Source organism: Rattus rattus, chromosome 14 (genome assembly GCF_011064425.1).
Source record: "Rattus rattus isolate New Zealand chromosome 14, Rrattus_CSIRO_v1, whole genome shotgun sequence".
In the NCBI taxonomy this organism is placed as follows: domain Eukaryota; kingdom Metazoa; phylum Chordata; class Mammalia; order Rodentia; family Muridae; genus Rattus; species Rattus rattus.
In genome coordinates, this window is record NC_046167.1 from 76695631 (window position 1) to 76713507 (window position 17877).

General features: G+C 42.4%; 1 protein-coding gene across 4 annotated transcripts in view; it reads left to right on the forward strand.

The window, feature by feature from the left end:
- The window catches only part of LOC116915235 (zinc finger protein 120-like), a 31295-nt gene extending 21637 nt beyond the window's left edge, over positions 1–9658 (forward strand). For all 4 annotated transcript variants that reach the window (XM_032919627.1, XM_032919626.1, XM_032919628.1 and 1 more), the window contains 2 exons: positions 706–1169; positions 8764–9658. In XM_032919627.1, the coding sequence (XP_032775518.1) occupies positions 706–1169; positions 8764–8765 (466 nt within the window). In that variant the 3' untranslated portion in view covers positions 8766–9658. The remainder of the gene's footprint in view (positions 1–705; positions 1170–8763) is intronic.
- The last annotated feature ends 8219 nt before the right edge of the window (positions 9659–17877 follow it).

Here is a 17877-nt window from a genome sequence, read left to right on the forward strand (position 1 = left end):
TGTCATATATCATAATGAACACAAACCATGTATATAAAAGGGATTTTGAAGGAAACAATGTACCTCTCTCTCTATCTATCTATTCATCTATGTATCTATCTATCTCTATCATCCATCCTTCCATCCTTCCATCTATTTATCTTTCTACCTATCTTTCTATCTATGTATCTCAATCTTTTTCTGACACTCTCTCTCCCATAACAATGAGAAGATATATAGTGAGTGGCTGTTATACTAGACTGTTTCAACATGATAAATGTTTTACAATTAATGATTTTTCCAACTTCATTGGCAATACATATGGAACCTCAATTTGTAATAAATTCTCTTGAGTACTAGGAATGCCGAAATGCTTCTGTTTCTCCTGGATTACTTCCCAAATATAGTATGAACAACACTACATAAATATTGGAATACACTTAGTGTATTAAAGCTCTGAGCTCTTTTGCTTTTCTTCAAATTTGGGAAAAACCTTTTATAGAAAATGGATATGTAAATCTGCTATGTAATAAATGCTCTGCCATTTCAGGGATCTTGGAAGATGCAAAACAGCCCATAGTCAAGGGAAAGCTTGAATGTGAACGAAGTGAAAAAAATTAAGGCCAGATGCCTCTTTATATCTAGAGAAACAGTAACATTAAATCATCCAGATGAAAGTGTTCATCAGTGTGGTAAACCTTTCACATGTGCATATTATCTTCTCAGGCATGAAAGAAGTCAGAGTGCAGAGATTCCCTCCGAATATACTCACTGTGGAAAACCCTTTGCTTTACATTCTCACAGTCATCCTCAAAGGAATGAAAAGATTCATTCAAAAAAGAAGCCTTCTGAAGTTATTCAGTGTTTTGAAGCCTTTGCTCCTTACACAGTTCTCCAAATACATAAAAGAACACAAGCTAGGCAGAAACCTTATGAATGTAGTCAACGTGGTAAAGTTTTTGCAAATCACAGTAAACTTAAAAGGCATGAAAGACTTCATACTGAAAAGAAACCCTACAAATGTCATGAATGTGATAAAGCTTTTTCACAACCCATTAGACTCCAGAAGCATCAAAGAGTTCACACTGGAGAGAAACCCTACAAATGCAATGAATGTGATAAAGCCTTTTCACGACCAGGTAGACTCCAGATGCATAATAGAGTTCATACTGGAGAGAAACCCTACAAATGTAATGAATGTGATAAAGTCTTTTCAATACACAGTTCCCTCCAGAGGCATAAAAGAGTTCACACAGGAGAGAAACCCTACAAATGTAATGAATGTGATAAAGCCTTTTCAGTACACAGTAGACTCAAGAGGCATAATAGAGTTCATACTGGAGAAAAACCCTACAAATGTAAGGAATGTGATAAAGCATTTTCAGAACACGATAGACTACAGACGCATAAAAGAGTTCACACTGGAGAGAAACCCTACAAATGTAATGAATGTGATAAAGCCTTTTCAGTACACAGTAGCCTCCAGAAGCATCAAAGAGTTCACACTGGAGAGAAACCCTACAAATGTAATGAATGTGATAAAGCCTTTTCAGACCACAATAGCCTACGGACGCATAAAAGAATTCATACAGGAGAGAAACCCTACAAATGTAATGAATGTGATAAAGCCTTTTCAGTACACAGTAGCCTCCAGAAGCATCAAAGAGTTCACACTGGAGAGAAACCCTACAAATGTAATGAATGTGATAAAGACTTTTCACGACACAGTAACCTCCAGAAGCATAAAAGAGTTCACACTGGAGAGAAACCCTACAAATGTAATGAATGTGATAAAGCCTTTTCACAACACAGTAGCCTCCAGAAGCATAAAAGAGTTCACACTGGAGAGAAACCCTACAAATGTAATGAATGTGATAAAGCCTTTTCAGACACAGTAGCCTCCAGAAGCATAAAAGAGTTCACACTGGAGAGAAACCCTACAAATGTAATGAATGTGATAAAGCCTTTTCAGACCACAGTAGCCTCCAAGACGCATAAAAGAATTCACACTGGAGAGAAACCCTACAAATGTAATGAATGTGATAAAGCCTTTTCACGACCCAGTAGACTCAAGAGGCATAAAAGAGTTCATACTGGAGAGAAACCCTACAAATGTCATGAATGTGATAAAGCCTTTTCAGCACACAGTAGTCTCCAGAATGCATAAAAGAGTTCATACTGGAGAGAAACCCTACAAATGTCATGAATGTGATAAAGCCTTTTCATGACCCAGTATCCTCTACAGGCATAAAAGAGTTCATACTGGGTAGAAACCCTACAAATATAATGAATCTGATGAAGTCTTTTCAGACCACGGTAACATTCAGAGGCATAAAAGAATTCATACTGAAGACAAACTCTGCAAATGCAGTGACTGTGGTGAAGCCTTTTCGCAACACAATAGACTCCTGATACATGAAAGGATTCATACTGGAGAGAAACCCTACAAATGTAAGGAATGTGATAAAGCCTTTTCACGACCCAGTAGACTCCACATTCATAATAGAGTTCGTACTGGAGAGAAAGCCTACATATGTAATGAATGTGATAACGCTTTTTCACAACCCAGTAGACTCCAGGTACATAGAAGAATTCATACAGGAGCAAAACCCGTCAAATGTAGTGAATGTGTTAAACCCTTTTCACAACAAAATAGTCTCTAGACACATAGACACATAGTCTCTAGACACATAGAGACACACCAAAAGAAACCCTACAAAAGTAAGCAATGTGATAAAGCCTTTCACAAAACAGTAATCTCCAAATACATTAAAGAACATACACAGGAGAGATACCCTCCAAATGTAACCAATGTGACAAAGCCTTTTCCCAATATAATAGTCTCCAAATACATAGAAAAGTACATACTGGAGAGAAACCCTATAATTTAAAAAATGTGATAAAAGTTTTCCAATCCACATTTACCTTTTTTGTTTTGTTTTGTTTTGTTTTGTTTAGAGTTAAAGACAGATTTTATTTTATACTCTGATTTACCAAATAAGCTTTTCCTACCAACTCTCAGAGCAGAGACCTTCACAGGATTCACAATCTTTTCTTTATTGGCTGCCTTTGTGAGGGCCTTGGCAGCCACCGTTGCTATCTTTGATACCCGCTTAACCTTTTTTGCTTTTTTTGTCAGTCCTCATAGCCTGCTCTCAGTGAGCTTTCCTGACTCCCGTTTTCTGATTCTTCTTAGCATCATATCAGCACAAGACACACAGGGATGACTCCCTGGAACGTGACTGTACTGTGGGTTCTTTTCTTTTGAATTTCTTCAGCCTGTGTTTCGTGTGTGTGTGTGTGTGTGTGTGTGTGTGTGTGTGTGTGTGTGTGTGTGTGTGTTTCTGTAGAGGACAGTCTAGTTCATCTGCCTAGGATTCCTTTTGGAAAGGAATGCAGACTCACTTTTGCCAGTAAGAAAACTGGAAAACCTTCCAATCTGTCTTGGCATAGTGCTGCCCATGTCCCAGGGAGATCTTGTACCCGCTGAAACTGAACAGCTCAGCCTTCACGGTCATAGATGCTCACCTGCCAGGGAAAGACAGCACAGAGCACAGTCATCTTAAAGGGCATGGGGGAGTGAGTGATGTCATTAAGCAGGTGAAGGCAGGTACAAGATAGGACGAGGCCTGTCATTGGATGAGAGGGAAGGATGAGTGGCAGAAAAGTTTGAGGGAAGAGGATCTTATCAATTGGATCAGAGGTTATTGTGTGTTGTTTCTTGCGGGGAATTAAGTTTAATAGAGTATGTGTCAGCTGGGATACTAAGCCACCATGGAATTGAGATGTATATTTCTGGCATGGTGACAGCGTGCCTTGGGGACTGCATTGGTAGACAGATTGTTGCCAGGCTCAGAGAGAGGCCATAGGCAATGTTATAGGGGCTAGAGCAAAGAGGGTGAGAGGCTTTGCTGATTGAGATTAAGATATCTACCAGATAACTAGGGGCACTGTGGTGCTGACCAAGTGGGGGTAAAAGACAGCATTCCATTTTTTATAATTTTGCAGCAACACATACACCTGCAGAGAAGCCATTGGTGTTTTGTTCAGTAAATTTTCACCTTTTCCCATGTATTTGAGGCTCATCCCCAAGTTTTCTTCTATTAGTTTGAGTATCTGGTTTTATGTGGAGTTCTTTCATCCACTTGAATTTAAGGTTTGTACAGGGTGATAAGAATGGGTCAATTTGCATTCTTCTACATGTTAACCTTCAGTTGAACCAGCACCATTGGTTGAAATGTTATCTTTTTTCCACATGATGCTTTTAGTTCCTTTGTCAAACATCAGTTGACCACATGAGTGTGGGTTCATTTCTGGGTCTTCAATGCTGTTCCACTGATCTGCCTGTCTCTGTACCAATACCATACAGTTTTTATCCTCATTGCTCTGTAGTACTGCTTGGGGATGATGATTTCCCCAGTTCTTTTATTGGTGAGTATTTTGTATGCTATTCTGGTTTTTTTGTTATTCCAGATGAAATTGCAAATTGCTCTAAGTCTTTGAATAATTGAGTTGGAAATTTGATGGAAATTTCATTGAATCTGTAGATTTCTTTTGGCCAATTGGCCATTTTTGCAATATTAATCTTGCCAATCCCTGAGCATGGGAGATCTTTCCATCTTCTGAGATCTTCAATTTTTCTTCAGAGGCTTAATGTTCTTGTCATGCAGACATTTCACTTGCTTGGTTAATGTCACAACAATGTATTTTATATTTTTGTGACTACTGTCAAGGGTGTCATTTCCCAAGGACACATGCTGCTCTATGTTTATCGAAGCCTTATTTAAAAGAACTCAGATGGCCTCGAACACAGGAATGGATACAGAAAATGTGGTAAGTTTACACAATGGAGTACTACATGACCATTAAATACAATGACTGCATAAAATTCTTAGGCAAATGGTTGGAACTATAAAATATCATAGTAACTGAGGTAACTCGGTCACAAACAGACACACATGATATCCACAAACTGATAAATGGATATTAGCTCAAAAGCTCAGAATACCCACAATAAAATTAACACATCCTATGAAGCTCATGAAGAAGGAAGACCAAAGTGTGGATGCTTCAGTCCATAGAAGGGAAAACAAAATACCCACAGAAGGAAATAAGGAGACAAAGTATGGAGTAGAGACTGAAGGGAAAACATCAAGAGAATACTCCACAGGGTGTTCACCCCACATACAGTCACCAAACAGATACTATTGCAGATGCCAAGAAATGCTTGCTGACTGGAGCCTGATAAAGCTGTCTCGTGAAGGGCTCAGCTAGAGCCTGGCAAATACAGAGGTGGATTTTTAAAGCAAACCACTGGGCTGAGTACGGGGTCCCCAATGGAGGAGTTAGAAACAGGATTGGAGGACCTAAAGAGGTTTGCAACCCCATAGGAAGAATCCCACAGAGCTGATCCCACAGAGCTTCCAGGCACTAAACGCCCAACAAAAGAGCACACGTGGAGCCACCCATGACTCCAGCTACATCTGTAGCAGAGGATGGCCCTATTGGAAATCAGTGGGAGGAGAGACCCTTGGTCCTGTCAAGCTGTAATGCTTCAGTGTAGTGGAATGCCAGGAAGGCAAGCAAGAGTGGGTGGGTTTGTGGAAGCACCCTCAGAGAAGCCGGGGAGGGGCTATGTGATAGTGGGTTTCTGGAGTGGAACCTGGGAAAGGGGATAACGTTTGAAGTGTAAATAAAGAAAATATCCTTTGACAGAAAAGGAAAAAAAGAAATGGAGTCTTCTTTAGAATGTCACAGCCTTCAGACACACAGCACTCAGGATGAGGTAAAATGCCTTTCACGTCAAATTACTGCAGTCAACTACCTAAACTGAAACAGGTGGTTAATGTGAGGTCTTTTTCTTATTTGGAATATATAACATGGCAAAACCCTCTTTTTTTCTGGAGCTTTTGAGTTCACAAGAAAAATCTTTATCTAGGCCATATCTTCTGGTGGAAGCTTACATATGTAAGGATGATGAAGATGGGAACTCTTTCTTTTTCTTCCTGCCATACTCTGGCAAGAGAGATCACTATTTTTCTAGCATTCAAGGTTCCGTGTTAGGAATTCTGGTATATGCTGAAGACCAGCTGAGACATAGAGACACGACTGTATTCTTCAACTTGCCATTGTTACACAGTCATTGTTTTACTCGTGGACAACATTCCATGAGACATTTCTCTATATCCACTTCATCCATACATAGAGAGAGCCATGCTTTGGGTTCTGTTCATCTGGAAAACCTCTGCTAATACAGATATGTGTTTTCACCTCCCACTGAGGAAGATGTGCTGGCTTCTAATAGTGCTCCACTGAGATTGCCATCCATATCCTACTTTTTTCCCAGGGTTGTCTGGATTCTCATATTGAAAGAACGAGATAAACCCCATTTCTGGAGAATTATTTTGAAAGGGAAAGATAAACCTTTTTTATCTCCACTGAAGCAACCCTTGTATCCATTTGGAACACCAGGCCTGTTTGAAAAAACAGCCAGAAAGCACCAGCTTCAGGATACACCACAATTAACATAGAGAAAGTCATGAGACACCAGCTCTAGGAACAGACAATAAAATCTAGAACAAATTCATATACACCCCTCGCTCCAGGGACCAGTCCAGGTATAAGTACAAATATGGGAAATGCCTTTTCTCCAAATGGGCCATTTGCACTGGGCAGCCCTATTTCATTACATGGTTTAAAGTTCATAACACAGGGATGCAAAACACTGACAACGTGTGACCTCATAGCATCCACCAAAGAAATATTTTATTATGCTAGAGATTTTCCCTGGTTCCCTATAAAATGATTTTGTGCTTTTCCTGGGGTTGGTATTTCAAAGAATGGTTGACCTCTGTATGAAGACCATCTCTGTAAAATGAGCCCTCTTTGCTTTTGCATACTATCTAAGTCTGGGGTCTGCCTTCAGTGATATTCAGACCCTTACATTATATAGCAGATGAATAGTAGCTACAGTTTTCCTGATGTAAGTGTGAAGTTACAGAAACAAACATCATATTTTGTGTCCAGGAAGCTCTTTCAATTGGGAAGACCCAATCTTTCAAGGGGTCATATAGTGAATCATGGACTTTAGAAGCTATCCATCTTGATTCAAGGAGGTATAGTTTGAGTGGAGGAGGAGGGAGAGGACAAAGGGGTGGTAGAAAAGAAAAGGAAGAGGAAGAGTGAAAAGAAGAACAAGAAGAGGAACAAGACAACAAGAAGAAGGAGAACAAGATGAGGAAGGAGGAGGAAGAAAAGGCAGAGCAGAAGAAACTGAAGAGGAGGAGGAAGAGCATGAGAAGGAAAACAGGAGCAGTGTATATGGAAGAGGAGAATGAGGACAAGAAGAATGAGTGGGAGGAGGAGGGGGAAGAAATTCCTGCTGGAAGATAGAAAGGTGGGATAACGGAGGACAGGCATATTTGATACTGAAACACAAATCTTGGGGATCTTAAAAGGGTCAGCTCCTGGACTAGAATGCTGGCCCAGGAAACCTTAAGCTGATCCAACCCTAAGAGAGGTGCTTATGGCACTCAAGATCCACTGGCCAATCAGGGCCTCTAGGAAGACCCTGCAATCAGAAGAGGAGGGATCTTACAGGTGCCTCGTTCCTACAGCAAGTTCAGCTGTCTTGCTGAGGGTGCTTCTAAGGTTGGTATAGTGTGTTTTGACCTCTTCTGCTGAGTGCTTTCCAGGAGTGCAGGCCTGAGCTACTAAGTCTCATTGTGGTGAGCATGTGACCACTGTCCCTAACCTGAATTATCAGAGGACTGAGAATGGGGAGGTGGCGAAGTGGCCCTCCTGTGTGCAGGGTGTAAATTAGCAGCCACCTTTGAGGTTCTTGTGGTCCTAGCCACTAAGTGTTCTTATGGGTTTCACATGAATAACTTCAGTATGGGAGCCTCATCTGCACAAAGCATTTGGAGCAAGGGATTTCAAGTAGAGAAGCATCTTTGGCATGATTCCAAATTCGGAGATCTTGTTTCTCAGCATCTGAACATTTCCTTAAGTATTCCTTGCTTATTCAAAATTTCTCTGTTGACCATTCTCTGTTTAGTACTGTACCCTATACTTTAATTGGGATATTTGAGTTGTTTCTGTCTAACCTCTTGAGTTCTTCAGAAATTTTTAATACTAACCCTATGTAAGATAAAGCATTAGTGAATATTCTGTTTCAATCTGTAGGCTGCTGTTTTGTCCTACTGACAGTGACCTTTACCTTAAAGATATTTTGTAGTTTCATGAAGTCCCACTTTTCAATTGCTGATGTTGGTGCCTGAACCGTTGCCATTCTTGTCAGGAAATTGCGTCTTGAGCACTTGTGTCTGATATTATGTTGAGGTCCTTGATTCAGTAGTACTGTGGTTGATGTTTACATGTGTTCTTGGGTTCAGTTTGGGGTGTGTGTGTGTGTGTGTGTGTGTGTGTGTGTTGTCGCTTCATTTTCATTGAATTCTGGAAAGTCTATAATTACTTTCTTATTTCTTCACTGACATGGTGATCAGAGCAAAAAGAATATTTAGTTTGAGAGAAGTTTTAGGCTATCTGTTCTGTTCATGGACAGAAGTTTACCTACTACAGCTGTGTGTTTTTCACCTTCCCACTGCGGAAGATGTTTCTAGGTAATGATAGTGCTCCAAAATCATTTTCATCCATTTCCTTCTTTTCTCCTAGTGTCAGGAGTCTCTAGGTAGTAGCTGCAGTTGTCCTGATACCATCATGAAGTCACAGAAACAAATGCCATATTTTGTATCCTAAATCTCTTTTTAACTGGAATCTTCTTAGAACAGTTCTCCTGTGAATGTGATAGTTCACCCTCCTGCAAGTTGAATAGTGTATTGTGAAATATATCCACCTTGATTCCTGGAGGAAGAAGAGAACATGCCTGCTGAGTGCTAATGCTGTCTTCATTTTAGATTGTAACCATAGTACAACTATAAGTAAACATAACCATAGTAACTATAAGTATTGAAGAAAACTATAAGTTGATAATGAATCTTATTTGCAAGAAAAAATGTTGAAGTGCTATCTCTTTTAATGTGTTATTGCATTCTTAGAGAGAAACACTTATTCAGAACAATTTTCTCAGAACCACAATGAGTTCCAGACAACTGTTGCAGTGGGTATGGCTGGTTGTTTCTAAACTTCATGACATAATTTCAGTTTCTAATAGACGCATATTATCTTTGAATTTTTTTCTCATTTCTGTAGTTAGAGTCTGGCATAGGTATGTCACACACTGGCAGTATATAAAATGTTAAACAATATAAGGAACAATGATGTCACTTGAAGCTAAAAGCATACTTGGATCTTTTCTGTAGAATGCACATAGTGGAAGTAGACAATAGACACCTGTAAGATGCTCTTTTCTCACTGCTACCTATACCCATGGCACAGGTGTATATGCACAAACATAGTTGATGTTGGGATCGGCTAAAGATGGCACTGACATCTAGTGGTCGTTTGTGGTATACAACCATTATAGCAGTGTCCCTGGCCTTCTTCTGGCATTTACAAGGCCAGGGTGATATGCATGCTAATAAGGTATTTCCTACTCCACCAATCCTCAGAGGACAAGTTTACAGCCACTGTCTGTCTTGTACTTAAGGCGAGTGCCTTTGTTCCCCGTTCCCCCGTATCAAGAATGAGGTGTTCCTGCAATAAAGGCTGTTGAGAAGAATCCAACGGTGTTTCGTCTTCCTTGCTGGTCGAGGTGGGCGCATCAACTGTTGGCCAAAGTACGGGGAACTGAGAAAATTCTCTTTTGTCGTTTGGATTCAGAACTTTCCAGCCTCAGGACGGTCGATGTCTGTACGTTCCCAGAAGGGGCAATTAGCTTCCAGAGAAGGGACAATAAGGTTCCCGGATAATAGGGATTATTAAATTTCCCTAATGGGACAATAAGGTTCTCTGGAGTAAGCAGAGACGATGAAAGACTTGGTTTAGAGGCAAAAGGGTTTGTGGAACACGGCAATGTTGTCTTTCTCATTTGATCCTCTGTGGGTTAGACTAGCACTTTTGCCTTTTACTCTTTTTGTGTTGTGGTGTTGCTACTGTTAATTGCCACAGTCCAGGGCACGAATGCATTTGCTGGGAAGAGCCCACTAATGATGAGCCACAAGATCGTGTGTAAATAAACACGCCAGCTTGCCCTGCTCGTAAATCGATCATAAATAAGGGTGTAAAGCATGGGGAACTCACACTCCACACTGTTCCTGTCAACTCTTCAGGAGCTTCTTGGTCAGCATAAGCTTAAAATCGAAAAGAAAATCCTGTTGAGTTTTCTTGATGAATGTAACTGTTGTGCTCCATGGTTTATAGTGTCAGAGTCGCTCACATTAAGAGCATGAGACACATTAGGAAAAGATCTGGATAGGGAAACAACAGAGGGCAAGCTTAAACCAGGGACAAAGCCGCTTTGGCGTATGGTTCGTGCCTGTTTAGAAGATAAACGATGTGAAGAAGCTGTTAGGACAGGTCAGAAAATCCTTACAGAGCAACAAGAGAGTATGTCAGAAGGAGAGAAAGTTTTGAAGGAAGGAAAGAAAAGAAAAGGAGGAAAAGAAGTAAAGGAAAAGACAGAAAAGACCAAGGAGAGGATAGTCAGAGACAGAGGTAATAATCAGGACCTAGAGACAAAGAAAATATATCCCTCATTAAATGCATTGACCTTGGGAATATCTAGTGACTCAGAGCTTAGTGATAATGACTTAGTTGACCTTGAGGAAGAAGCTGGTCGGTATGAGAAAGAGATTTATCATCCTGACTGGCCACTTGCCAACACTATGCAGGAACAAGCCAAAGAATTAGATAAGAAAGCAATTGTACCAACAGCACCCCCTGCACCTCCATATAACTTTCAATGTAAAAGGATGGTGAAGCCTGCAGGAGGTACTTCTTTTTGCCCAGAAGTATGGAAAGAGTTAGGATTGAGTTTTGCAGTTTTTCTGGATGCAAACGGGCAGTTGAAAGACCCTCAGAGAGAATCTTCCTTCAGGAAGGAGATCCCCAAGCCCAATGACCAGGCCAAGACCTCCGGAAGCAATCAGCAAGAGGGTTTATTGTACACAGGTATCTGCAGATATCTGTGGGCTTCTCAGTCAACTCGGGGGACTGCCGCGCCCACGGAACCAGGGACGGGTTTTTTATAGGTTTTTGGGGAGCAGAAGCAAGCATACAGAAGCTGATGCATGGTTACAGGGACATAATTGGTAGATTCTGAGGAGGCGAGGGTTTAGCCCGGGGGGGCAAGTTCCCTGGCCGCCTTCCTGGAACATAACGGTTGACTCGGCCTCCCACTAGGGTGTTGGACATCACCCGGGGCAGCCCTCCACCTCCCCCCTTTATTGCCAGGCGCTCAACCACAAACATCCTGTTTGGCAGCCACCTCGTTCCCCGTGTTCCAACCCTTCCCTGAACCAGTCATCCAAGCACAGCCTTGTAAAATGGCATTACTGCTGCTAAGCCGGGGTCTCTCATTCTCCCATTTTTTTTTCTGCTAACTTTGAGTGAAATCTTTTACTCGACTTGGTTAAGAGATCTCTGTTTCCTGTTGTCTCAGCCTATGTTATAGGGTTCTAATCTGGACACTATCTGAACCTATATACCAAGGTCATGACTGTCTTTTAGAACTTTTAAACATATATAGATCGAGATCCCTGAGGCACAGTCCCAAGAAGTGTTAGGAGTACTAACATATGTAATGTTATATCATATGTAATAGAAATCAGGCCTATCCCCATATCTATCCCAATGGAACCCAGGGCAAACATGAAATTCTTGTTTTTAAAGCACACTCCTCAAGTGAGCATTATAGCAACCTCCCAGTTACGTCTCTGATGTATCCACTTATCTGATGTGTAAGTCTAGGGAGCTTTTTGAAGATCTGAGTGTCCCTCTAGGTCCCAGCTCTCAGCCCCAACAGCTAGTACACGGCTGGTGAGGGCTGAGACTTGATGGCTGTCAGGGTGGTCAGTAGCACCAGGTACGGTCCTTTCCAGCGAGGCTCGAGTGTCTGGGCTCCGTGTTGTTGTATGTAGCTGCAGTCTCCGACCTGGAACTGATGAGATGTCTCCGAGGTCCCTGGGGCATAGGCTGTTGCCAGCTGTGAGCAGATTTCTTTCTGTATCACCTGTAGGTCTTTTAACCTGGCATATAAATCATTATTACTATGATGTGTTGGTTCAGTAACATCATCTAATACAGTCAGAGGAGCTGAGGCCCCATATAAGATCTCAAATGGGGTAAGGCTGAATCTGGAAGGGGTATTTCTTGCTCTGAAGAGATCAAGAGGGAAGGAGTATCACCCAGTCTGTGCCAGTCTCCATGGTCAATTTGATCAGGGTCTCTTTTAGAGTTTTATTTATTTATTTTACCTGTCCTGAACTTTTTGAGGTCTGTAAATACAATGTAATTTCTAATCGACCTCTAAATACTTGACCACACCCTGGTTTACCTTGGCAACGAAAGTAGGGCCATTGTCTGACCAGATTACCTTGGGCACTCCAGACCTGTGGAAGATGTCTTTCAGTATCTTCTTGATGACTACCAAGGCCGTCTCTTGGTGAGGAAAGCTTTATCTATTCCTGAAAAAGGTATCTACAAGCACTAGGAGATACTTGTGATCATATTTTTTCAGTGAAGTTTACTTTGACTTTTTACTGAACTCTCTAGGTCTCTTTGTCCTGTTTGTTTGTTAAGCATTTACTTACTGACATATCTTATATTTTTATTGTCTCTCTGGCTAGAATATACACCTTAACTAATTGGACAAGCTTTTTATCTAAGTGAGTCCATTCCTGTATTTGGCAAAGTGAGTCTTTTGTTTGTTCTCTGAGGAATATAGTTTTCTCTCAAGTGTGTCATTGTCTCTTGTAGGCCTGTAACCAGGATAGGCTCTTATATAGCAATTTTTTTTGAGCCACATTATCTGCTTTGTTATTGTCCCATGTCACTGAATCTCTTTTTTTTTCTTCTGGGCAATGAATATTACTCACAGTTGTTGGCTTCATCAGGGCCAAGGCACCTGTGGCACTGACATGTTGGTGGGTTGAGGTTCAGCCATTCCAGATGACATTGTGTTGTCCTTCATGGTAGCATGTACTTTTCTCTGACCTTTATGAAGAGAACTGTTCCCCTATGGACAAGGTCCTGGCTTTCAGCAGGGTCAATCAGCCAGTGCAGAGCTCTTTCCTCCACCCATGGGCTTCTGTCAGTGCTTGACACTGTGTTGCGGTGGCTCCAGGTCAGGATTGGGCAGCAGGTGACCAGATTGTCCCCAACCGTGGAGAATCAGTCCATGGCCCCATCTTTTGGGACGTTCTATTTAGAGGCAAAACATCAGCCACTCTATCACAGTTTAAGTCCTGGATTGGGTGATAATTGTTAGTGCCCGGCTGGCAGGAACGGTGTGTTCCAGGCAGAACAGCACTAAGCTACACATCTCCCAGCATCAGGTACTGGTGCACTGAGACAGGTCTTAAGCTCCACATACACAGTCTGCAGATATGCATACACGTGGCCCCACCTAGCCATTTTAGCCCACACAAGCCATTTTGGAGAGCAAATTTCTCATGAGCAAGGGATAGGGGCAGTCAGGGATGACCATGAACTAGTGGGTTACCCGGCCCATGCCAAGGTCCACTGTTCTTCGGGTAGTCCATAAGTATTGTTTGTTGTCAGTAGGTCCTGTACCCAAGGTCTTTGGATACTGGCCCACTGGGGCATAGGAGCACAGAGCATTGGGTCCCTGTATCCACTAAACAACCGGGCGGGCTTCTCTTCTATCTCTGCGCATAGCCAGCACTCTAGGACCGAGAGGCTCTCCAGTGGCCCCTCTTGTTCTTTCTGGGGCAGTCCCTGACCCGGTGTCCTTTTTCTTTGTATTAGGCACACTGATCTTTAGCCAGGAATTCTCTTCTGTTGCCAGGTACTGTCTTCCTAGGTTCCCTAACTACTGTGGCCAGTATATGTTCCTCTCTAGTCTTTTATCTTTTTATCTTAGCCAGATTGGTGGGGCATTTTTTAGCCCCTCAGAGACCCACCCTTGGAGCCTGGGGGCAGACCCGGAGCACTCTCTACCTTCAGGCGTATTGAATCCAACAGGCAGAAGTGAGGGCCTTCCATCCATGTCTGGAACATTTTTTTTCTGGACTCTAGTAGGATTCTGTCTTTCTTTGGTGGTAAAGAAGACCTGTAACAGTTACTAACAAGCATCTCAAATGGGATGGCAAGAAAACAAGAGTCCAGAAGATAGGGGTCCGCCGAACAGGGCAAATAGCATTAACACAGATTCTATTAAATCGTTAAGGGCCATTGGATCCTTGGAAAAAGGGCGGGGGTCGTGCTGTTTCCAGTTAAAAGTGTCAGCCGCTGAGAACGGCCAGTATTGGGTCTGGCCACCAGCCCCTTGTGTAAGCGGGAAAGCCTGGGAGGTGGAGTCCGGTGCCACCTCACGCCGGCCCCGGAGTCTCCCAGCCACAGGGGAAGTAACCGCCTCAGGCTGCAGCCCGGCAACTGGTCTGCAGCTCTGCTTCTGCCTCTTTAACCGGGCCTGTAGGTAGACGATCCGGGGAGGGGGGGAGTGTCAAATGTAAGACTCTCCCAGGTGACAATATAGGGCACCTGGTCAGGGTGTCCATGTGGTCCCTTGTGGAAGACCTGATCTTTAACCTGTAGACAAACAATTCCAACAGTCAAACAAGTAACAGACAGACGCGCCGCGCGGTTTCGGTGCCAAACCGAAAACAAAAACTCAGACGGAGGTGCCGAGGGTCTGGATCCCTCTACTCCAACCAGAACCACGTATCCTTCTGATACAGGGTGAGCTCCGAAAAATCGGACTCCACACACCCTTGGAACATCTTCCAGGGCTTCCGGGGAGAAGTCTGAGCTTGTCAGCTCCTTCTCTGGCCCGCCCAAATACAAATGGTGCACTCAGATGGAGGTGCCGAGGGTCCGGGGTCCCTCCGAAAGTTAGACAAAGGTACCGTTGGGTCCGGATCCCTCTTCTCCAACCAGAACCAGACCTGAGACAGTAGCAGATCGGACAGACGTGACAAGACAAGACAGATGTGGTCCGGCTTACCTCCCAGTGGGTGGTCGGTGTTCTCTGGGTGGAGGATCTCCGAATCCCGGACGAGCCCCCAAATGAAAGACCCTCAGAGAGAATCTTCCTTCAGGAAGGAGATCCCCAAGCCCAATGACCAGGCCAAGACCTCCAGAAGCAATCAACAAGAGGGTTTATTGTACACAGGTATCTGCAGATATCTGTGGGTTTCTCAGTCAACTCGGGGGACTGGCATGCCCACGGAACCAGGGACAGGTTTTTTATAGGGTTTTGGGGAGCAGAAGCAAGCATACAGAAGCAGATGCATGGTTACAGGGACATAATTGGTGGATTCTAATGAGGCAAGGGTTTAGCCCGGGGGGCAAGTTCCCTGGCTGCCTTCCTGGAACATAACGGCTGACTCGGCCCCCCACTAGGGTCTGGGACCTCTCCCGGGGCGGCCCTCCACCTCCCCCCTTTGTTGCCATCCTGTTTGGCAGCCGAATTCCCTGTGTTCCAACCCTTCCCTGAACCAGTCATCCAAGCACAGCCTTGTAAAATGGCGTTACTGCTGCTAAGCCGGGGTCTCTCACAGCGACATCATGAACCTGTTGACTTTAAGACAATAAAGCAATTAGCAGAGTCAGTCAAAACCTATGGAGTCAATGCAGCTTTTATTATCACTCAAATTGAGGCTCTTGGCAGATACTGTCTCACCCCTGGAGATTGGGGGAGTTTAGCTAGAGTTTGCCTCTCTCCGGCTATGGAGTAAGTGTAGTGAAAGGAAATTTAATTTTATAGACCCTGCTCTAGTGGCGGTGTATTGGTTGATAGCCAACGTCAATTTTTGAAGCATAGTGTTTTATCTGTGCTTGTGCTCCCAGCCCACACAGTAGTGGGGAGTGAAACTAGCTGCGAAGATGCTGCAGCGAGCATGGAGACTTCTCAGTCTCACCCAATTTTTCTGGCTCTTCAAGAGCTGTTTGAAAGAAAAAGGCTTAGGATAGAGAGATTTCTTAGTGAGTGTGATTGCCATTGCACCTTGGTTCGCAGTCTCTGGGAATCTCACGGTGGACAGCTGAGATAAGCTGGGGAAAGATTTAAATTTTGCTTGGGAACAAGGAATCTTAAAGGTGGAGTTTCAGCCTGTATGGTACTTAGTGCTTAGCTGCCCAGAAGATCAGAAGTGCTTTGAGGTTCTTTTTTTTTTTTGGTGGTCCCAGCTACTAAGTGTTCTTAAGGGTTTTACATGAATAAATTTCTGTATGGAGCCCATTTGCACAAAGCATTTGGAGCAAGGGATTTCAAGCAGAGAAGCATCTTTGGCAGATTCCAAATTGAGATCTTTGTTTTCAGCATCTGAACCTTTTCCTTAAGTATTTTTGCTTATTCAAAAATTTCTCTGTTGACCATTCCTCTGTTTAGTACTGTACCTATATTTTAATTGGGATATTTGTTGTTCTTCTGTCTAACCTCTTGAGTTCTTCATAAATTATTAATACTAACCCCTATGTAAGATAAAGCATTAGTGAATATTCTGTTTCAATCTGTAGGTTGTTGTTTTGTCCTACTGACAGTGACCTTTTACCTTAAAGATATTTTGTAGTTTCATGAAGTCCCACTTTTTCAATTGTTGATGTTGGTGCCTGAACCGCTGCTGCTCTTGTTGGAAATCTGTGTCTTGAGCACTTGTGTTTTTCGATATTGTGTTGAGGTCCTTGATCCAATAGGACTGTGGTTGATGTCTTACGTTTCTTGGATTCAGTTTGGGGGTGTGTGTGTATGTGTGTGTGTGTGTGTGTGTGTGTGTGTGTGTGTGTGTGTCTGTTGTGGCTTCATTTTCATTGAATTCTTGGAAAGTCTATAATTACTTTCTTATTTCTTCACTGACATGGTGATCAGATAAAAAGAATATTTTTAGTTTGGAGAGAAGTTTTAGGCTGTCTGTTCCGTTCATGACAGGTTTCTACTACAGCTGTGTGTTTTCTCACCTTCCCACTGTAGAAGGTTGGTATTGCTAGGTAATGATAGTGCTCCAAAATCATTTTCATCCATTTCCTTCTTTTCTCCCAGTGTCAGGGAGTCTCTAGGGTAGCAGCTGCAGTTGTCCTGATACCATCGTGTGGAAGTCAAGGTAGAACAAATGCCATATTTTATATCCTAAATTCTTTAATTGGAATCTTCTTAGAACAGTTCCTGTGAATGATAGTTCACCTTCCTGCGTTGAATATTGTATTTTGAAATATATTCACCTTGATTCCTGGAGAAGAAGAGAACATGCCTGCTGAGTGTTAATGCTGTCTTCATTTTAGATTGTAATCATAGTACAACTATAAGTAAGCATAACCATAGTAACTATATAAGTATTGAAGAAAACTATAAGTTGATACGAATCTTATTTGTAAGAAAAATTTTGAAGTGCTATCTCTTTAATGTGTTATTGCATTCTTAGAGAGAAACACTTATTCAGAACAATTTTCTCAGAACCAAATGAGTTCCAGACAACTGTCACAGGGTATGACTGGTAAACTCACATGACATAATTTCAATTTCTAATAGACTTCTAAACCTCATGAGAGCTCATAATTAGAGTATTTCAATATGAACAATGATGCTACTTGTTGTGATTTGATATTTTCTGTAGAATGCATAGTGGAAGTGGACAATAGACACCTGTAAGATGCTTTTTTCTCACTGCTACCTATACCCATGGCACAGGTGTATGTGCAAAAACACAGTTGAAACATTTTTTTATGCAGAGGAAATGAATAGTGCAAAGAATATGCCCCATTTTTGAGAAAATATGAAATGATTTTCCTGTTTAAATTATTATTGCAATGCTTCAGTGGGTA